This window comes from Clupea harengus, chromosome 13 (assembly GCF_900700415.2).
Source record: "Clupea harengus chromosome 13, Ch_v2.0.2, whole genome shotgun sequence".
Lineage (NCBI taxonomy): Eukaryota > Metazoa > Chordata > Actinopteri > Clupeiformes > Clupeidae > Clupea > Clupea harengus.
In genome coordinates, this window is record NC_045164.1 from 7,151,640 (window position 1) to 7,168,088 (window position 16,449).

Here is a 16,449-nt window from a genome sequence, read left to right on the forward strand (position 1 = left end):
TAAACAGTAAATAATTTCAGGTGCAACTCTTACGCACAGGCCTAGGTGGAAATTCCCTGTCTGTGTAAAAATAAAGTATGACGAATGGCTATCATAGGGTTTGACGCAGGAGAGGGTCTGACAAAGAACCAGCCTGTTGTAATAAAGCCAACCTAATTCACAATTTGTCAGTATATGACAATTCACAACCAGCTCCATTACACACACACACACACACACACACACACACACACACACAAAGCCTGACAAAATGAAGGCATACACCTCAAATTAATGTGCTTTCTAATGTAAGCCTAGGCGACTTCTATGTATCTGTATATTATAAAGGACCGTATACTTTGTCTCAGCATAATGTAATGATATAGACCTACTGTGTGATTTACCGAAGGGATCAAATTATATTTGCTGGAAGAGCTAAACAAAATTAAAGGTCTTACTGTGAACTCTAGCTGGGCAAAAAAAAATGGTGCATTTGCTAAACTCCATATCACATCAACACCCTCTTTCAAACCATTGCACCACTTCCTGCCATGTTTAAATCGTCACATCCGCCGACTGAAAATAGTCTAGAACATTACAGTGCGTTCGCGTGTTTTCCAATGTGTAGTGATGTCACTACACGCCGCCCCTGCCGTGTGGCTTTGACTATAGTGCAATGATGACAGGGTGCTATGTGTTGTGGTTGTTCGAAAGATCACGAACAATTCAGGGGGGAGAAATCTAAGAGCAAAGCTCACATTTTATTAGGATCGCACCCACGTAACGTTACAGTCTGGCCAGGGCTAGCAGCAGTTAGCAACAGGTAAGCAGAATTAATTTGTGGCTGGGCATTTTAGCTAGCTAGTGTTTAAGAACTAACGTTAACCATGCTGTCAGCAGTCTTTTCAGAATTCATAAGAATACAGACTTGCCGCGATCATGCTGTGAATTGCTACTGGTAGTATGACATTGACTGGGCTTGTGGTAGCATGGTTTATTATGAATTCGTGTACAGGACCGTTGCATGCTCGCGCATGCTTCTGCCACCACCCAGGAGCAATAAGGCAGCAGTTGCCAGTAAATCTGGCACTTCGCACAACAAGTTATCCAAACCAGTTGTGTCCGTGAACAGGCTGACTCATAAGCCTGTCATAAATGCCATTAGAGTTGCACAAATGTGTACATTTTAACATGAAGTATATTTGTAGAGTGTTGCTGCCATTACACCTCGACTGTTGGAACTGTCTGCAGAGGACGTAGCTACTTTCGCTGTGAATACTCATGTTGTGATTGGGAGGTTTGGTCATATTCCATCATTTTAGACTAGTGTTAGATCTGTAGCGTGTAATTGCTCATTTGGGCATTACAGGAAACTCACGTAATAGTGTTACATAACAATGCAAACACAGCCACATTTCGTAGAAATCCAATTACATAGCGTAGGTAAAGTCAAGCCATTTGGGAGTTGCTTAAGTGGTGCGGCGTACCATATTTAACTTCCCTCTCGTGTATTCTGTGTTGTTCTAGAAGCTCTCTGGTCATCTTGGTGTCAGAGGGGGAATACAAAATAAAATAAAAACCTCCTTCATTTAAATTATCTAAGTTTGTCTCGCTGAACCTCATCGCAAACGACGTCTTGACATTATCACTTCTTTTTAACAGTGGACCCTGACAAATAAAAAATTCCATTTTGGGCTTATGTAAAATAGCTGCTTGTAAGAGTTACTCAGCACTTACAGCTGTGTGGCAGTTCAAAATGTTACTATTTTTGGACACTGATGATTTCTGTTCCTTCCCCCACCTCCAGGACAGCACTGAACGTGCCTGGACACAGTGGACAGTGGCTACCTTGAGCTGGAATCAGATCCAGGTGGTGGTGGTGGGGGCTTGGGGCGATGCTGTGCTGGGGGAACGCCTCCTATGGCCAGCTGGGCCTGGGCGGTATTGAGGAGGAGATAGTGGTGGAGCCACGCAGCTGCGACTTCTTCTCGGGGAAGCGGTTGTCTGGTGTGGGCTGTGGCCACAGACACACGGCCTTCCTGCTGGATGACGGCACGGTGTACACCTGTGGCTGCAATGACCTCGGCCAACTGGGCCACGAGAAGCCCCGCAAGAAACCAGGTTGGTCGCTATTCATATATCCATACATAGGAATAAATACAAGGTAGCCTAGAAAATCCCCATTTTACAGCTGTGAATGAGCTAAAGCAGTATTTGAAATGTTGATGATGATGTTTTTTTTATTTTTTTATTATATATATATATATATATATATATATATATATATATATATATATATATATGTATATAATTTTTGTATCCATTGTAAAAATTTAGTTTGAAGAAGTTTTGGGGAAATCACACTTAATCACTTAATGTGTTTTGTTTCTCTCTAGTCTCCCGGTCTGGAGTATTTATATAATATGCAGTCAGGAGACTTACTAAATACTCAAATTTGTATCAGGCTAAAGAAAGAACCAGGCAAATAAGATGTTGTGTTTTCCCATAGCCTACATATTGTGTCACGGACTGCTATTGCACAGCAGCCCTCTCTAGTGCTGATGGTGATCCTGGTTTTTCCAGAACAGGTTGTGGCCCTAGATGCTCAGATCATCGTGGCGCTGTCATGCGGTGAGGCCCACACTCTCGCTCTCAATGACAAGGGACAGGTCTTTGCCTGGGGACTGGCGTCAGACGGCCAACTGGGCTTTGTCAACTCTGAAGAATCTATCCGCGTACCAAGGTAGAGAGGTCATCATCCGTGTTGGTTGTCTGAAAGATCACGGGGAAGGAAACACATTCTGCTTCTCAGAGGAAGTACCTCTTAGCTTAGGCAATTGGCCAAACAGAGGGAACATGATTCATACTGAAAGTCTCTCGGAATAAAAGCAATTGGCTAAACAGGGTACATGATTAACACTGAAAGTCTCTCTGAATAAAAGCATGCAGGCTAATAAGGTGTGTGTTACCAGTGTTATCGTCACTGCACTGATTCCTGCTGATAGCCCATATTCATTGATTAAAAACAACAATAACAACCAAATTAACGAATGTGTTCATATTGGAAGTGTGTTAGGACAAAAGAGACCCATGTTACACTGCTTCTTTAGTTTTCATGTTTGTAAAATGTGCTGGGTCACGCCAACTGTTGAGACTGATGGGGAAGAGCTCATTATCTAGATGAAGAAGTTTCCCAAGAAAGGGGTCTGACTTGACTGAAACATGCCTTCCTTATGACCCATTCCTCTGAATGTTTCCTGTGTTTACGTGGCTGATAACTTTGATGGACCTGCAGATTAGGTTGAGTGGATCTTTTTTTACCATTGTATTATGACCATCCTTTCTATCTTAACTTCAGAAACATCAAGAGTTTATCAGATGTCTGCATTACGCAGGTAGCCTGTGGATACCGGCATTCTCTTGCCCTTGCCAAAGGTGGGTGTCCTGAACGGTACTTGACAGCCCAGTCCCATGATCTTAAACTCATGCTCTTTGATTCATAGGTGGTAGGTTTCATTTGTGTGCATGTGGTTTGTGTGACCCCATTAAGAGTTAGCATCGTCTGAGCTGCTGCTTTGTAAGAAAACAACAGATTGTAATGAGTCCATTATTTGTATATCTCTGGACTATTCATAGGGCTTATACCACAGTCTACACACAGTACATGGACATCCGTTCTGGTTTTCAGAGGTATCATGGTTAACTTGTTTATGGCCGACTTTATATCATCATGCTGATTTTTAAAACCACGCAGTTTGTTACAAAATAGTCATCAAACTTTGGATCACATTTGACCTATTTGTATGGTGTCCCAATATCAGAAAATAAAACACCTCTGTCCACCAATAAGAAAGGTGTATTTTCTGTGTGGTGTCAAAGAGCCTGGTGTCTGTATGGTCTCACAGTGGTGCTCAACTGTAAAGGGTATGAAAGTGCTGACGTACTAACCTCATAAAGTAATGCCCTGTGCTCTCCTTAACATTCTCAGACCCAACCCCCTCGGAATGGAGGACTGGTATAGTGTCTGCTGAGTTCTATGTTGAACACTAAAATCTCTAAAATCACACTCACATTTTGGCCTTGCAGCTCGTGAAGACTGAGTAAAGGATTTGATCCATGCCACCAATCTTAAATGAGCATCTCAGGTAGTAAAATGCTATATTAAACCAGAAGGACCAGACCCATTCTATGTTTTGAGTCTGACACTGGATAGATAGAGCAGTTATGCCTGTGCTAAATGTTATCATCTGGTAAGGCTTCAAATACTACTATAATTCTACTAGATACCAACAGAACATAACTAGAAATTTGAAGGACACATTTTAGATTATGTGAAATGTGTAGCTTGGGCTGCTCTATATAGATTTTGGTTTGTTGAGTATGCTTCCTTAGAATAAGTATGTCTGACATACTGTAGAGTCTCACTGTTATCTTTAGTTTTGTGGGAAGACTGGAATTCATATCCTTGTGCTCCTGTGCCCCTCTCTCCAGGAGGCCAGGTCTTCTCCTGGGGCCAGAACAAGTACGGGCAACTGGGCCTGGGTATGGTGGGGCCGTCTGTCTCATCCCCCCAGGTCATCCAGTCCCTGCTGGGTGTCCCCTTCACCCACATTGACGCTGGAGGGGCGCACAGCTTTGCCCTCTCGTTCTCTGGGGCAGTATTTGGTTGGGGCCGCAACAAGTTTGGCCAACTAGGACTGAATGACACTAATGGTGAGGGGAGATGACCTAGCCCGCCTCAGGTGGCCATGTGCTGCAGATGAACTCTGAACTCACTGATGGTGTTTTTATTGAATTCATTAATTTCATGATGGAAATTAATGTGATGAGATGGGCCATGATGCACAGACGTGAAGGACTGAACTTAGAGGACATTTATTCTGGTGTCATTGCTGTGTATCCCTGTGAAGAATGAATGATATGAATAGTAATAACACAAGCATCTTATTCCTCCACTAGAATAGCTTTCTCTTCATATTTACATTTCTCTCCTCCCCCTGGGTGCCCCTGTGTGCCCTCCTTTCAGACCGGTATTTTCCGGCTCTGTTAAAGACACTGCGGTCCCAGAGAGTGGTGTACATCTGCTGTGGAGAGGACCACACTGCCGCACTTACAAAGGTGACCTGTCCCTCTCTCACTCTCTCTCTCTCTATCTCACGCACACACACACGCACAGACGCACACGCGCACACGCACACACACGCACACACACACAATCATTGTCATATATTTACTGTTGTGTGTGTATGAATTCTTGCAGGAGGGAGGGGTGTTCACCTTTGGAGCAGGAGGATATGGGCAGCTAGGCCACAACAGCACCAGCCATGAGATCAATCCCCGCAAGGTGTTCGAGCTCATGGGAAATGTAGTCACACAAATCGCTTGTGGCAGGTTAGCAAAGACTGCAACGTCTTCAGTGTCTGTATGTCAGTGCCTCAGTTGCTTAAAGGTAAAAGGTCAGGGCTTTGAAGATATTACGTGAAGTGTTTTTTTTATTTTTTATCATCACTTATGGTTTTAATGGACTTAATGGTATGGAATCTAATGAGGTCCCGTATGTTTGTCTTTTGTCTGAAGACAGCACACATTGGCCTTCATCTCCACCTCAGGGAAGATCAACTCCTTTGGGCTGGGGGGCAACGGGCAGCTAGGGACGCGCTCCACTTGTAACAGGAAGAGCCCTGCGCTGGTCAAGGGCCCCTGGAAGGCCCTCAACGGCCCCGACCCAGACGACATGCACTCCGGTTAGTTTGGCTTCAGGTCCATAATGAGACACACAGACAGATACACACTCATACACTGGCACTTAACGTTGAAACTGAGACAGAACTGAGTTGATATTGCTCTGGTTATCAACACAGAAACACACATGCACATGCCGCATAACTCAAATGTAGTGTATCTTCGTCTTCCTGAAAGTCACCGGAAGGACATGCATCCACAGCCTAAAACTTGTTTGTCAGTTTTGGAGTTGCTTTAGTCCTGCAAATGCCTGCAGAAAGTCAGCAATTAGACAAGTCATCCGGGCAGCCTGGTCCTCATGGTGTGTTTTTGCCTCTCGCTTGTTCCAGGCCCTGAGCATGGACACTATGTGAAGCGGATCTTTGCCGGAGGGGACCAGAGTTTTTCCCACTTTAGTACAGACCAGGTGCGTCCCTGGTGGAGAGTGCATGACAATCAGGTGAAATGATGAATTAACTCCAAACCCCCACAAGCTCCCCCCCAGGCCATAGTGTCCTAGTGTTCACGTCCACGTGTGTGTACTGATGTAACAGTTCTCCAAACCTCTCTCTCTCTCTCCTCTAGAACGACCTTGCCCCAGACGATTTCCGAGTGCCTGATCCTCGAGGTCACATTCACGTGCTGAATGCCAACCTCATCCAGAAGTGGCTGAGCCATGCGCATGGACGACTGCCACCTGAAATCTCGAAGTAAGTAGTCAGCGTCCACAGCACTCACTGGGGACACAAGGGCCAAACAGTGGGATAGCCAGAGCCGCAGAGTTCGGGTGTGGAATTTGCTATGAATTTGTTAAGACTGATTGGTGTTTTGTGTCATCTAGGCAATTCCCAAAGTTGCTTTTTTGAAAGGTCTCTATTATATTATATATTGTCAGAAATGTACATTAAAAAACAAAAAATGACTATAATATAAACAGAGTTTGAAGTGCTTTTGAGTTTGATTTCTGAGGTTTACTAATTGTCTGTTTGGTGTTCCTCATAGTGAGATTGATGTTGTGTTCTCCTCAGCGAGTTGCCTCAATGGGAGCTTCTTGTCAAAAAGGTGATGTACATCCCTGATGCTTATTCATGATGAATCACTGCTTGGACTTGCACTGAGGTGTTTAATGGGGCCTCAGAGCTAAAGGCTATAAATGCATGATCTTAGACAGCTGTAACTTGACAGGACCAAGGGATTGAAAGTTGGACCATTCATACTGGAATTTATGGACATTTTGGGAACAACCTATTATTTGTTTTTCCCCTGCACTTACATTGTCAGTTTTATTGTAAACAAAAAAAAAAGTATGGAAAAATAAATGACCAGGATTAGCTGGCTTCTGGTGGTGGCTGTTTTGTGCCTGCCTGGTCTGTTGATAAAGCCAAGAATGTAATTCAAATGCACCAGAAGTGCAACTTTTCCAGTAACCATACGGTCACCTCATTTCAGATCCTATTTTTTGTAATCCTGACCAGCCTGCTAACTAGAGTGGTGTGTTTTGTGTCCACAGCCACCCAGACCACTACAACACCAGTAGTAAGTGCTCAGGGGTGGATATGAACACTGCTCGCGTACTTTTGCACAGAGTGATCCAACCAGACTATCCACAGATCTCACAGCTGGTGAGCGTGTGTGTATATATGAGAGAGGCGCCTTTTGCCATTTTGTTATTGCTATTACACCTACTGTCATCATGATGTATACCAAACACTGCGCAGACTACCACTGAGACACGGAATGTTTTTGTAACTTGGTCATGCACCTAGAGGACCCCACCACACAGTAAATAAATGAGCTCAAGAGTTCAAACAGCAATCCAGAAGGTTAGTTTAGGACTTTTGGTGTTAACAACACCCTGAAGTCAGATTCACACTGACAAGCCTGAACCTTGCAATGGCAATGCTGACAAGTGATCCTCACTGCACACTATGAGATCCAGAGGGTGGACTGCATTTTGATTGGTCATCATGTTTCCAGCAGCAGTTTTGCATCAAGTAATATTTACTCGCTTTGCTGCCATACCGTTTCTTCATTGTAAAGTATTCCAACCTTTTGATGCAAAAACGCTGAAAACGTAATAATTTGAAATGATTACACTGCAGTTTTGGTTTCCAAGTTAGTGACAGCTAACACTAATCACATTTAGCCTTCAGGCTAAGCCTGGCTAGTCTCTACCGTGTTACTTTATAATACAGGCCAGGACTTCCAGTTACAAGTCCACCATATTTAACGTTACGGATTCTCCCCTGATCCCCCATTCATTACATTTTACATTTACATTTAGTCATTTAGCAGACGCTTTTATCCAAAGCGACTTATGTATACACATTTTACATTTACACTGATGGCACACTGCACATCAGGAGCAATTAGGGGTTCAGTGTCTTGCTCAAGGACGCTTTGACAGGGAATAGAACTAGCAACCTTCTGATTACTAAACGACTTCTCGACCTCCTGTACCACTGTCGTCCCCATTCATTTTTCCGTCAGTGATTTATGTCCCTTTTAACGTCTCTGATTACATCGACACAAGTGTAGCAGTGACCTCGACCAGCTAAAAGAAAGGAGAATTCTGAGTGTATGTATTTATGAATACAAAAAATGAATGCATCGTGATAAGTCGAGAACCATTTCATAACTGAATCGTAATCGAATCGTGAGGCCAGTGAAGATTCACCACTCTAGTTTGTTTTGTCTTGAGCCTTGAGCTCAATGACGTTTGCATTGTGTCCTCTTGATATGCAGCTGTAATGTCTGTATGTTTCCCCCAGGTATGCAGGAGTCTGGAGAAGATCCTGGCCCCTAGACTCATCTCCGCTCCCCCGGACATCGAGGCCCTGAGGCTCTATGTCACGCTGCCCGAGTGCCCTCTACTCCACAACCCCAGCAACTACGCATCACTGACCATCCCCCTGGCCAGTGCCACCGTGAGCCTGAAGGAGGCCGCCCACACAGTTCTCTGTGAGTGGATGGCCTGGTCCTCTCCTCTCCTCTTCTGTGTGCTCTGTTTCAGTGGGATTACAGTGCATCTTTGGGAGTGTACTATGCTGGTATCTGAACTAAATTCTGACTCCTAAGCCATGGGTTGTAGCTGGTAGAAAGACCTGTTGAAGCCAAGAGGAGGTGTTGTCAACTGCCAAATTTAAGACATCAGTCCTTTCATAGCACATATTGTCTCTTGTGTTATACGTCTTTCAAAACCATACATTGTGCCTGGATATAAACAGACCATAGAGTATGTAGTCCTTGTAATCTGGCAGCAGATCCTAGCTGCCTGCCTGCCTGCCATGCTTGCCTAATGCCTGGTTCTCTCGCTGCTCTCCTGCAGGTAACTGGTGGTGTCAGCTGGAGCCACCCATGTTCCAGCGCAGGGTGGAGCTGTATAAGGAGGTGGTGCTGTACCTGCTGGGCATGCAGAAGGCGGGGCGGCCCCCGGCTGAGCTGAAGGTGCTCACCTGCTTCCTGCACCATTCGCTCAAGCTCCTTGGCCTCCTGCACGCCGTGAGTACTTCAGCTGGATATGCTATTCACAGCTGTTCATTGAGTTGCTTGCTGCTAACATGCTAGTGGAAACTCATCGCTGTACAAACAGTGACTGACTGGCTGGACTCTTTGTTCCATAACTTTGAATTCCTAAGGCCTCTTACCTCACAGATAATGACATGTTTCCAATAATGTTGCTTGTGGCACTGCACTGAAGTCCTTGACTGTCACAGGTTAACGAGACAGCCGGACAAATCATCCAGTATGACAAGTTCTACATCCACGAACTGGATGAGCTCATCGACATCCGGAATGACTACATCAACTGGATCCAGCAGCAGGTGTACTCCTCTGTGAGTCCCCAAGGCAGAAAGACCAGATAGTAGATAGAAAGGAAATGAGTAAAGAATACAGCCATCTATATTTACCTTTTTGCTTATTTGTGATTTTGGACAGACCCTGTGTATAAGCTGCGCTTAACATTGAACTTTGAAATGAATTTTGCATAATTTTTTTTTTTTGTCACATTGTAACCAGTAAACAGTTTCTAAGGAAAGGAGCCACCCTCAGATTAACATACCTTTTATCTTCCTCTGTGTCTGCAGCATGGAGACAGCTTCCCCGTGACGATGTGCAAATACCCGTTTGTGTTCGACGCTCAGGCCAAGACCACTCTCTTACAGACAGACGCTGTCATCCAAATGCAGGTGGGCCCCCTCTGCCTGAGCACTCTGTGCCTGCAGCCATTTGAATATATATAATCATGGACACATGTACACACCACAAAACACTCATTATCATATGCAAGGACAGAAAAGAGAGCACCTCATGAAACTATGGTTTTGTCTATCCTTGTGTGGGTGTGTGTGTGTGTGTGTGTGTGTGTGTGTGTGTGTGTGTGTGTGTGTGTCTTTTTATGTGTGTGCGTATGTGCGTATGTAGATAGCCGTAGACCAGGCGCAGCGGCAGAACTTTAGCTCCCTCTTCCTCCCTGTAGTGGAGTCGGTGAACCCCTGCCTCATTCTCATCGTGCGCCGTGAGAACATCGTGGGCGACGCCATGGAGGTGCTGAGGAAGTCCAAAAACGTTGACTACAAGAAGCCCCTCAAGGTGACTCCTCAGGCCCAAAGAACATAACAACACTGTGCTGAATGACGATAATAGAAAGTGTCTCTATTTTAAAAAGTTACTGTCAAACCAGCATAGCCAGTGTGGATTCGTGTACTGTACTTTAGAAAACAGGTGTTAAAAAGAAGTTGAAAAATCCAATGTAACAAAATGTAATATTCATATTGTATGTTTCTCATTGAGACACCATGTTTGTGTGTGTGCGCGCTCTTGTGTGTGTGTGTGTGTGTGTGTGTGTCTGCGTGGCACAGGTGATCTTTGTAGGGGAGGAGGCGGTGGATGCTGGAGGTGTGAGGAAGGAGTTTTTCCTCCTCATCATGAGGGAGCTGCTGGACCCCAGATACGGAATGTTCCGCTACCACGAGGAATCCCGCCTTATCTGGTTCGCCAACAAGGTGAATGACAGGATATGTGTGGATACTCTAAAAGGATTCGTTTTTTTAGCTTTAATCAGTCTAATGGGTTATGCAATCATTCCACACATTTTATAGCCTTTTATAGTCCACTCGGTGAATAGTAAGTTCTTGAATGGCTCATAGTTTCTTAATGATATCTGCATGAAACCTTAACAGCAACCTGTCAGCATCATAATAACAGTATAAAACAAAAAAATACCTTCATATGTTAACCAAATACAAAAATGAGCTAGTGATCTTGTATTTTGCCAGAGTAGTTGGCTTTAATAGTCCCTGTGTTTCAGACGTTTGAAGACATCGACCTGTTCCACCTGATCGGGGCCATCTGTGGGCTGGCTATTTATAACCTGACCATAGTAGAGCTCAACTTCCCCTTGGTGCTCTACAAGAAGCTGCTCCAGAGGCTCCCCACCCTGGACGACTTGAAAGAGATGATGCCCGATGTGGCGAGGTGCGTCCCTCATCCAGTCAGTCATTCGTCATTCCTCAGCTGGATCGCCCTCTATGAGCGACAAACGGAAGTGCTTGCTTTGAAGCTCTGGTGCCCCTTTTCTAACAGCTGAACCACGAGAGCCCTTTCTGAGACCATAATTAAACTCAGCCCTAGACAGCCTCTTGAACCGTGTAATTGATATTATTCAACGGAACAAGACCCTTGTCTTCGCTCTGTGTTCTGTGGCTTGAGAGTTTTGTCCTCAGAGTTGTGACAGTCTTGTGTCTCCACCTCAGGAGTCTGCAGCAGCTGCTCGACTACACTGAGGATGACATTGAGGACACCTTCTGTCTCAACTTCACAGTAAGAATAATACCACATCTCTGAATCTCCCCTTTGAAAGGCCCTCAGTTTTGAGTGTATTTAAGAGGAGCATTGTTTTGAATAAGAATGTGCTACAACTACCACTTATAGGAAATGTGTGTTTGTTGTGAAATCTTTTCTGGGGATCTGTGTCATTTCAGGTCACAGAGGACAACTATGGAGCAACAGAGGTGTTGGAGTTAATCCCTAATGGAGCCGATATAAATGTGAATAAGTCCAACAGGTACAAAAGGAGGTCACAGTGTTCGTATTCTTTACAGGTTAAAATACATGAATAGGATATTCTGATTAAAGAGGTACATACTTAATGTAACACCCTCTGTGTCTTATCTCAGTGGATGTTGTGTTAGTACTATTACTGTTATTACATTACCTTGTTTTCACTTTCTCAGACAGGAGTTTGTGAACGCGTATGTGGACTACATCTTCAATAAGTCTGTGGCGCCGTTGTTTGAAGCTTTCGCTGCTGGGTTCCACAAAGTCTGTGGTGGCAAGGTGCTGCTTCTGTTCCAGCCCAGCGAGCTTCAGGCTATGGTCATCGGGAACACTAACTATGACTGGAAAGAGCTAGAGAAGGTATGGAGGCCCTGCACGGAGCAAGGACATCAGATTGGGTTTCAGGGAGTCTCATGGGCAGTCGTGACTGGCACCACAAGATGAAGTTACAGTTGGCATTTTCAGCCCTTCCGTTACAATGATGTTGGATTTTTGTTACCCCCTTGTGGTGGATCAGTAGAACTGCACTTAAGACTGTTCCGACTGCCATTCATTTAAGGTCCCATGATTTCCATGGTTACCCAAATAATGCTATATGAGAGAGGGCCTGAATTGGTACCAAATGTCAGATTGGCAAATTTTCATATTTCTTCATTTTCCAGCACACGTTTTCCATCGCTTTTTTCTATCCTCTTTGCAGAACACAGAGTATAGAGGGGAGTATTGGGCTGATAATCCCACCATCAAGGCCTTCTGGGAAGTTTTTCATGAGCTCTCTTTGGAGAAGAAGAAGCTATTTCTTTGTAAGTGTCACCTCCTTCAAATTGCCATTTGCCTCATAAAAATAAGCTACATGTGAATTTTCAGTAATTGTGTGTGTGTGTGTGTGTGTGTGTGTGTGTGTGTGTGTGTGTGTGTGTGTGTGTGTGTGTGTGTGTGTGTGTGTGTGTGTGTGTGTGTGTAGTGTTCCTCACAGGAAGTGACCGTATCCCCATCCTGGGCATGAGGAGCTTGAAGCTGGTGATCCAGCCCACAGGCGGAGGCGAGCAGTACCTGCCCGTGGCCCACACCTGCTTCAATCTGCTGGACCTGCCCAAGTACACAAGCGCAGAGACGCTGCGCAGCAAACTGCTGGAGGCCATTGAGCACAACCAGGGCTTCAACCTGGCCTGACAGGCCTGCGTGGGAGCCCTCGCTCCCAGCCTCAGAACACAGAGCTCAAGCCCAGGATGGAGCTCTCTCCTCCCTTTTACCTCATGCAGTTTTGAGCCTAATCGGAGGGATGGAATGGAGAAATACGAAATCTGGAGGAAATCCGCAGAAACAAACACTCTGGTTTGTTTTGTTTATTAAGGAGAGATCAATTTGTTTGATTCAGTAAGTCTGGAACACTACGTCAAGACTACAGCACTGTTCCATGGACACATGTAAGAGAACATAGCCTTACCACACGGCTTCATATGAAAGGAATATGGACCCGCATCAAAGTTCCGTTACAATATTCAGTATAATAGGTTCTTCTTTTTAATAATATTGATTGATTTTAGTTAATAACTAGCATTTGGGGGGTTGGCACTGATGAATAGATTGAAGGCACACTGATTGCCATCTTTTCAAACTGATGGTATTTTTTTGTTGTCGTTTTGCATTATGAAGCCAAAGCATCCGCAAAAGTAGCTAAGCATCCTTCGTCTTCTTCTTAAGCCGTTCATTTTGGTCTCATTTCATCAGCCCAACACCAGTCATCTCATTTTGGAGGTACTTGAGAAAGCCTGCCTGTTCCAGTCTTAACTCACAACCAACATGTCGACCAAGAAGAACAAGAGGATGTCTCCAGAATGTCGTGGTGTTGGAATCTTAGTCAATTAACCCGATTAAATATGTCATGACCTCTGGTGAAATCGTTCTGTGCATGATGCACATGCTGGCTTCGCTTTTACGAATCCTGTGTTTTTACTTTGAAAGAGAGAATCGCATTACTGCTGAATGAGTGTAACCCACTGTTGGAGCCACATGTCGGTGAGAAGATATGTGTGATTCTAGATGCTGGGTTTTTACACTTGGCTGTGAGCTAGGTACTAGGTACTTGTACTAGGTACAAATCAACACCTTTGCAGCCATGAGGAGTGTGTTGATTTTGCAGGTTGTTGGAGTGGTATACGATGCAAAATGCTGAAAGCGATCATTTTAGCCTCATGGGAAATAAAGTTTGCTGGCCTTCTCCATAAACAGCTATTCCATATTTTATTTGTTTGTTTTTTGTGATTATTCTAAGTCCTGGATGTTCATACCTGTAATGTATATAGTTGGTATGTGAGGGACAAAGGTAGGACATCAGTTTTGTCACTGTAGACAACTCAATGGGGAGATAAACTCTTAAAACCTTGTTCTGCATTACCTTTCTGCAACAGCTCTTTTGTTCTTCTGGCTGGGAACCGCTGGGGCTTCTCAATGACTGAACTTTGCATTAAGTGGTACAAAGTCCTCCAAATTGTAATATTCATTTTATTTACTGTTAATACAGAGGCAGATATAACTGTCTTTGTAAGAACACAAATGTTTCAATACGCAGAGGCCTAACGACATAAATGACCATAAAGACGTCCCTGTGTAGCATTACAAGTAAAGAAGTACTCTGTATGTGCACATTCTTTTACAATGGACACCGTCAGAGTAGGGAGTGTCCCTCGGGCTAGTGTGGTCCAGGAAGTAGTAGTCGGAGCTCGGACACCTGCTAATGAGGCAGCTCATGGGGGATCAGCTTATAGTGGGAGCCACAGGAGGGACAGCGCTCAGGGTTCCCCTTGTGGAGCCAGAACCACACGATGGCCGTGTTGTCCTCCTCACCTTCAATTGTCGAGAGAAAAAAAAACAATCAACGACACGATTAACATACCTGTTGCATGCTGGTGGACGTCCGTGAGAGGATTTCAGATTTTTAAAATGATTGTGATTTTACTCGTTATCACAATAGCGTGTCTTGGTAACTAACACACGACATCGCACATAATTCACGTGATACAATATCTCTAAACGTTTTAGAGGTTTAAAGCTTAAACCTTATTAAAGATCCAAGATGAATTACAGCGCTGCTCTATAATCTTTGGCTTGTATGGTCAAAGTATTCTAGGTGTTTACAGAGGTCACTGTGTAAAAGGCGAAGTGACATCACGTACAAAGACAGCCGACCATACGCTTCTCTCCTACGCCGGGGACAATGTGAGGGTCCTCTTTTGTACCAGCATACTGTTTTGGTTTCAGGATGCTGTAAGGGTCCTAAGAAAACAAGCAAACAATAGGAGTTATTTGTGAATGATAAAGGCATATTGACTGAAACACAACACCATTGTCGAAAAAAATAGGCCAATCTGTTCAATGTAGGCCTACCTTTCCCTTCTTTAGCGCCTGCAAAATGCGCCTCTCCAGACCGGCCGCCTGCTCATCATCTGTTGGTATTCCTGAGAAAGACGGGCAAGAAACAGTCACTTCAGACGCACAAACAGTAGCCTACTACCAAAAGTTATCTCACCTTCACACCGAACTTCTTAAGGCTAGTAAGTTCATCTGAATAACTTTTAAAGGGCTCATTGAAAATTGTTACGACAATATTTTGCTCTAAAGAAATCACAAGATTTTCGATAACGGTCACTTAACTTAACAATAAGAGCATATCAATATTGCTTAAATAACCATGCCAATTAAATGGAGGGGCAGAATAACTTTTTTTCTTGCTAGACGACTAGTAAAGCTGTCCAAACTGCAGGTACAAGTCATTGGCGAGCATTCTATCAGGCACAGAATGATGTCGATATAATCCATATCCTCATAGTTTGAACTAATGCGAATGCAAGCAAGGTGCATAGGTAATCTTAAAGAAAATAACGGCCTCACATGACTAACATACAAATACATTAGATGTGCATAACATCTGAGAAGTAAATTGTGGTTTATATTTCGATATTTCTCAGCACTGTAAACTAGGCTATGAGTCAAACCGCACGTCCACAACCAGCGTTAGTCTACAGAAAGCTGTCCTCCATGCTCAAAAGATATTGGCACAACTTCTTGGAGCACTTGCCAAAAGAGGTGGGACAATCAAAGGGCCTTCCACGAGGATATAGCCTACTCGAAATGACCTTGATTATTCCTAAAGTTTTTAAACACAACATACTTATCTGAATAACAAGTTAACTATTTATACAAAGTATTAATAGCCACAATTATTATCCATTAAGTAGGCTGCTCTTACGTTGTATAGTACGGACATAATTATATGGTCCGTATGCGTAATGTTATCGACATATAAATATTACGCACTTAGCGCAACATTCGGTTACAAGCGAATTTTTCGCAGGTTTACATTTGTCGTGCTATGGAGTATGCATAGGTCATAACTGATTCCATGGCTAATCAATTTTTGACAACTTTAAATATCATTTAAATCTACACCGACTAAAATCTACATAGCTTACCCGTTCCTGTGGCCAGCGCCCGTTGTGGCAGTCTCATCGGAACATTAAGTCTGACTAATTGTATAGTTTTGCAAGTTCGGAGGAGAATTCGGCAAGCCATTTTAGCGACAACTGTACTTTCACTTCCAACCGTATGACCTGAGACAGCCCGCTGTACTGAAATGACCTGGTGTCTCGCCTGCGCAGTGAATGACTGACGTACAGCTGACCACTCATA

At 44.0% G+C, this 16,449-nt stretch overlaps 2 protein-coding genes across 4 annotated transcripts; one reads left to right on the forward strand and one right to left on the reverse strand.

Moving 5' to 3' along the window:
• The first annotated feature begins 553 nt into the window (after window positions 1-553).
• On the forward strand, window positions 554-14,007 carry herc4 (HECT and RLD domain containing E3 ubiquitin protein ligase 4). Of its 3 annotated transcripts, none has more exons than XM_012817051.3 (24): window positions 554-802; window positions 1,787-2,100; window positions 2,563-2,722; window positions 3,338-3,414; window positions 4,471-4,692; window positions 5,006-5,097; window positions 5,240-5,370; window positions 5,557-5,723; window positions 6,051-6,127; window positions 6,286-6,410; window positions 6,703-6,762; window positions 7,211-7,322; window positions 8,472-8,661; window positions 9,029-9,201; window positions 9,417-9,536; window positions 9,789-9,890; window positions 10,126-10,293; window positions 10,563-10,706; window positions 11,012-11,178; window positions 11,457-11,523; window positions 11,685-11,767; window positions 11,937-12,120; window positions 12,461-12,563; window positions 12,725-14,007. In XM_012817051.3, exons 2-24 carry the CDS (start codon window positions 1,875-1,877, stop codon window positions 12,931-12,933), a joined length of 3,159 nt encoding a protein of 1,052 aa, XP_012672505.1. In that variant the 5' UTR covers window positions 554-802; window positions 1,787-1,874; the 3' UTR covers window positions 12,934-14,007. The 3 variants fall into 3 exon arrangements, with proteins under 3 accessions (XP_012672505.1, XP_012672504.1, XP_031435346.1); XM_012817050.3 differs by having other exon boundaries at window positions 555-802; window positions 6,051-6,160; XM_031579486.2 differs by lacking the exons at window positions 554-802; window positions 3,338-3,414 and having other exon boundaries at window positions 1,961-2,100; window positions 6,051-6,160.
• A 242-nt stretch (window positions 14,008-14,249) lies between these two features.
• LOC105890939 (cytochrome c oxidase subunit 5B, mitochondrial) lies at window positions 14,250-16,443 on the reverse strand. Its single transcript, XM_012817053.3, has 4 exons — window positions 16,233-16,443; window positions 15,148-15,218; window positions 14,937-15,036; window positions 14,250-14,607 (listed from the first exon to the last, which is right to left on the reverse strand). Exons 1-4 carry the CDS (start codon window positions 16,330-16,332, stop codon window positions 14,495-14,497), a joined length of 384 nt encoding a protein of 127 aa, XP_012672507.1. The 5' UTR covers window positions 16,333-16,443; the 3' UTR covers window positions 14,250-14,494.
• Between the last annotated feature and the right edge of the window lie 6 nt (window positions 16,444-16,449).